This window comes from Dipodomys ordii, unplaced genomic scaffold, assembly GCF_000151885.1.
Source record: "Dipodomys ordii isolate 6190 unplaced genomic scaffold, Dord_2.0 Scaffold10, whole genome shotgun sequence".
In the NCBI taxonomy this organism is placed as follows: domain Eukaryota; kingdom Metazoa; phylum Chordata; class Mammalia; order Rodentia; family Heteromyidae; genus Dipodomys; species Dipodomys ordii.
In genome coordinates, this window is record NW_012267226.1 from 7,451,325 (window position 1) to 7,457,129 (window position 5,805).

At 36.0% G+C, this 5,805-nt stretch overlaps 1 protein-coding gene across 1 annotated transcript in view; it reads left to right on the top strand.

Annotated features, from left to right (window-relative positions):
- LOC105980860 (rho GTPase-activating protein 32-like) overlaps positions 1 to 5,805 on the top strand; it is a 50,222-nt gene that overhangs the window by 16,239 nt on the left and 28,178 nt on the right. The window contains exon 2 of the mRNA XM_013009830.1: positions 5,259 to 5,408. Coding sequence (XP_012865284.1) covers positions 5,303 to 5,408 — 106 coding nt within the window. The 5' untranslated portion in view covers positions 5,259 to 5,302. The remainder of the gene's footprint in view (positions 1 to 5,258; positions 5,409 to 5,805) is intronic.

Below are 5,805 nucleotides of genomic sequence, written 5' to 3' on the forward strand. Positions count from 1 at the left end.
CTTTCTTTCCTTCTTTCTTTCTCCCTTCCTTCCTTTCCTTCCTTCCTTCCTTCCTTCCTTCCTTCCTTCCTTCCTTCCTCTTTCTTTCTTTCTTTCTTTCTTTCTTTCTTTCTTTCTTTCTTTCTTTCTTTCTTTCTTTCTTTCTTTCTTTCTTTCTTTTCCTAGGGCTTTTGCTCCAGGATGCACTCTACCGCATGCCACAGTACTACTTCTGGCTTTTTCTGATTATGTGGTACTGAGGAATTGAACCCAGGGCTTCATGCATGCTAGGCAAGCACTCTACCACTAAGCCATTTTCCCAGCCTTAGATTTTTCTTTTAAAGAAGAGAATCTTTGTATTAATTCATTAAATCATTTTAATAGTACTGATAAAAATCCTTTCTCTAGTGTAAGTAGATAATGTTATATATTACATTAAAACAAGTTTTAGTAATTCCAAATTCAAATATTTTCCTGTTGACATATATAAAATATCAAAGTGGACATCAGTTACTTAGAATGATAGGATTTGGGAGGTTCTAAAACAATCTTAAATATCACGCAGGGTATTTGCCTATGTTTATAGTCTCTTCTGTTGAATTTCCATGGAATGGTCATCTAAAGTGAGACCTGAACAAAAGATAAGATGTTGACTATCATATGTAAAATTTCATGGGTTTTAAGCTATACAAGCATTGCACTCATACTCTACTGCATCCTTGCTTTTAGTCAGAGCAAGCTCCATGGGTGTTCTATGTGTTATATGTATGTTAATATATATGGACCACCATTACCCTGCAATTGTGTTTGCTTGACTTTCTGAGTTTTCAACTTGAGATGTATAATTAAATGAAAATCCTAAAGCCAGATTCTAGACACAAACCATCTTTTTTTCCTATCTGTAGAAAGTAATCGAAGCACAAGTAACTTAATCTAGAAGATTTCTGAGAATCAGTTCCAAGAACTCTGATTCTTTTATTTGGGGAAATACTATGAGAACACAAGACAACTTTTGGACTGCTGGTGAACTATTACACCTGTGTAATTAAAGCCACAGTGTCCTACTTCTGTGTCAAAGTTCACTGTGTTTTATGGAATATATGTTTTACTGTCTTGCTATAACTGGTTATTGGTATCATAAAGATTTACCTATTGATATTTAAAGTCATATGTCATACTGTTAAGTCTTGCAACTTCCAGAAAAACTGGTCCAACAGGATTTGCTTCAAGTTTTAAGAAATCTTGGTCATAGCTAAACAGCTATGGACAAGCTAATTTTGTGCACAAGTGTATTTTTGCCTCTAGAATAAGAAGTTTGTATATAAAATGATAGGATTTTCAGAGTATAATTTTTTGCTTATTGTTTGGTGTATTTTATCTGTGAAATACCATTGTTATAATTTTATGGCCTCAGATCAACATGTTTGGTGGACTTTGACCCTCATGGCTTGACTCCCCATTCTGCATTGCAGTGTGTCTCAAAAAGGAGTCACTAGCACTATTGAACTGGAAGACAATGGGGAGGTGGAAAGAGTGCCTATGTCCAAAATGAGTTCCATTTCTCATTAGCATTTTAATGGAACTCCGGGTGTCACTTTAATGGCTAAGAAATGAGAAGAAAGTTTAAAATAAAGAAAATCAGTAGAACACACATTTGTAATTAGAAATGCTACTAGATCCTCAAAAATTCGGTGCCCTGAATCTTGTATATACATTTTTCTAATTTGGGGAGGGGAAGGGAAATAGCCAAATGCTGAAACAAGGATGCAGGTTGACCCACTGTAACAATGAGATGTACAAGACACTATGTTGAAAACAAACTTTACAACTTTGTGGGAAGGGGTGTGGAGGATAGGGTGGGAAGGTATAGTAGGGGGAAAACAAAGGAGGAGGTAACAGTGCTCCTTAGGCAATGTTCTCATTACCTTACTTATGTAAGGTAACCCCTCTGTACACTATTTTACAATAAAAAACATTAAAAAGAAAAAAGTTCAATATAACTAAATTAAATGTTTCTATTAGTTTAAATTTGTAATCAATTGCTTTATTGATAGTTGGCTTTGTAATTGTGAACACCAGAACTTCCCATCTCAACTATCTACTACAGTGAGTAAAAGTGCCAGTTACAACCTGAGTAACAGCAACTCCAAATATGCAGAGCATATTTTAGTCTTCCTTTGAAAGTTTAGAAATCACTGATGACCAAAAATAGTCATCAACATAAATATCTTTATTTTTTGTCAATGTGTTAGATTGGTATATAGATCAGTAAGAAGGAATCATGTCTGTCTTCCTGCTACCACTCCAAGACAGGATATGGAAAAGGTGACAAGAGCAAGGTGGTGACGCAGAGTGGAAGCCGGGCGTACATGTTCATCAGCACCATTTCCCAGAGCCCTTGAGTGCCATGTGAGGGCACAGCACTGTGGTGACACCCTCCATGTCTGTGTTTTGTGCTTTGTTGAGCTCTTAATTAGTTAGGGTTCATGTCACCATTTAGAAAAAAATAAAGGTACAGCCTTTTCCCTAATGTGGAAAGATAGCCAACTATCTTTGTTTCTGATCCAGTTAGCAAGCCAAGAAGCAGAATTAATGTCCTAGAAAGAAAGACCAGTTGTACATAGGCTGCCCGACTAATGGAATTTTATTATATATGAGGTTAGATGGTTAGATCATAATTAAAAATATGTATCCATCTGTTTCAATGAATTATAAGGATCAATGTATAATTAATTTCAACCAATAATTCTAGATATGACATTGCTAATTGATGGGAAAGAAATGCCCTTCTTTGCTGTTAAGGAGCCCAGTTGATTAACCATTTAATATGTTTGCATTGCATAGAACCTGTACTCTGTTACAGCCTATAGTCCCAGCCCTTACCCTCATTCACCCAGTCATGTGCGCTGTCTTCCTGGCTCATGGACTCCCCCGGGTTCCAGCTCAGATATGACCTCCTTAAGGAGGCACTGTGATTGTGACTTTGAGCATGTTAAGTCAGTATTTTCTGCCTCAACTTTTTCATCTGAAATAGGTATAATAGTAGTCTTTCCATGTAGAATGCTATAAGTAATGAATGGTAGGAAAATATAAGCTCGCAGTTCTGTACACATACTAAGTGGAGAATAAATGCTATTGAATGGCTCATTTTCTGTCTCTCCTGAAGAAGCACTGTGACAGTAAGGAACTTGTCCTTCTTGTTTCCCACTGATTCCTTAGGGCTTAGAACATATTCTGAGGTACAGTAGGCACTCAGATATTGTTGCAGACTGAATGCTAATAAAAATTCAATTCCCATTCCTTTGAAACAGTCTTAGGAATATATGACAAAAATATGTTCTTGTATACATCATATGCAGTTGTCAAATTCAGTGAATACTTTAATCAAATTCAGCATCATACTATGAATGCCTGCTGTTAGCATAAATCTTAAAAACTTGGGCCAGTTAGAAAATCTAGTAAAGAAACAAGAAATTACTCCTATCTACAAATACTAGTAGCTAATAATGAAACTCTTTAATACGTGCTAGTAAAACACACATACACACACAAAAAAAACCCACTTAATTTCCTACAAAAATGGTTAAGAGTGATCAGATTGTAACCTGTAACTATAAGAAATTATTTTCAGTTGGGTGCTCAGTGGCTTACCCCTGTAATTGTAGTTATCCAGGAGGCTGAGGTCTAAGGATCACAGTTTGAAGCCAGTCCAGGCAGGAAAATCTTTGAAACTCTTTTATTTCCAATTAACCACCAAAAAGCTGAAAGAGAGACCATGGCTCAAGTAGTAGAGCCTTGAGCAGTGCCCAGGACCTGAGTTCAAACCTCAGGACTGGTACATAAGTACATAAAAAATATTTTCTAACATACCAATTCAGTAGGAGCAGCTGAAACATATGACAGTTAGCAATATCAAAAACAAAATGCCAGGCGCTGGTGGCTCATGCCTGTAATCCTAGCTACTCAGGAGGCTGAGATCTAAGGATTGAGGTTCAAAGCCACCTGAGCAGGAAAGTCTGTGAGACTCTTATCTCCAATAAACCACTCAGAAAACTGGAAGTGGCACTGTTGCTCAGGTGGTAGAGTGCTAGCCCTGAGCTGAAGAGCTGAGAGAAAGCACCTAGGCCCAGACTTCAAGCCCCATGACCAACCAAAAACACACAAACAAAACATGGAATGTAGCCTTTCATTTTAAAAGTTAGGATGCTTCACTGAGAGATATAAAAGATTTATAAAAACAATAATCTACCCTGTTTCCATGTAGAAATAATGAATGTTATCAAAACTAAAATTCTAAGTAGTTATGTGTTAATTGTTACAAATCAAATTTACTTTATTTTTTACAACTTTGTTAAAATTATCTAAAAGTCCAAGTGAAAAGTATTTGAAAATGAGCACAAGTGGTCTAATAGCTACTCCTTAAAGAGACTCATAATAAACAATTTACTTGGCAACTAAGAAAATAAAACCCATAGCCCATAAGTACAATACATGTGGCTACTGAAATTAACCAAGTATTCTATAAATGTCTTACTAGTAGTTAAGAGCCTCTCATTAAGTTTATAGCAAAAATGTCATATGCAAGGGAGATTATAATTTTATGCAGTTTCCAAGCATGTCAAACTTAAGTACACTTCAGTGTAATTATGTCTTGTCTTGATCTGCCAAGGATTTAAGTATTTAGTTTATTTAGTATTTAGTTTATTTAGATGAGTTGTGATAGAAGATCTGATAGTGTAATTGTGTGTGTTGTATTTACATATACCATTAGGTATTTCTTTATACCATCATAAGATTGTTCTCTTTGCAAAAAGAGAAAGGGAGTTTACTTTTTAAATTCATACTAAGCATATTACATATGCTATGAAATTGTTCACTATCAAGAAAAGTATTTTAGAAATTGACTAGAAATGTAATCCTTTTTTACATCCTGTTAAGGCTTTATATGAAGTATTGTATTAGAATAAAGCTCAGGTCCTTGTAATACTGTGGTATCCTTAAATATGCATTAGGAGGGCAACTGGTTTACCAACCTTAATTTTAAAATCATGGATTGCGACATTAAATTTGCAATGCTATCAAGTAAAACCAAAGTATAAAACTATGAAGTTTTTATTTTTTTAACATAACTCTTAGCTAACCTTCTGAAATTTACCTACAAAGTACAAAGTGTAATTATCTTACAGTCAGGCTTGCAGATATCTATTTCTTTTCATGCTAAGTAAAGGGTAATAATCTCTTGTCACAACCACGATATTTTCTCTTTACTATGTTTTTAGTGTCTAAAAAGCACGGCAAGCTCATCACTTTCTTGCGAACATTCATGAAGTCTCGTCCAACAAAACAGAAGCTAAAGCAGCGAGGGATCTTGAAAGAGAGAGTGTTTGGTTGTGACCTGGGAGAACACCTTCTGAATTCTGGTTTTGAAGGTAAAAGTAATTATAAGCGTGTAATACCAATACTTTCTGTATTGGCTTTGCATAACTTGTACAGAGTGGGCAAGACAAGTGGTGGCTGCTTCATTTCACTTCAGTAGAGGGCACTGAGTTTGCTCAGGGAGTTTTCTTCAGCTAAGTAGAGCGAGAGTAATACACTTTGCCATGGAGATGCTACTGGTCTCTTCAGGAAGAGCACCACATGCACAAAATGGTCATAGCAACATTGCTACTTTGCATTAGATCTTGTATCTGTATAGATAGCTTCTTCAACCAATTTTTTTTTTTTAAATGGTCAGTTGTGGGGCCTGAACTCTGGACCTGGGCGCTGTCCCTTAGCTCTTCAGCTCAAGGCTAGCGCTCTACCACTTGAGCCACAGCACCACTTCTG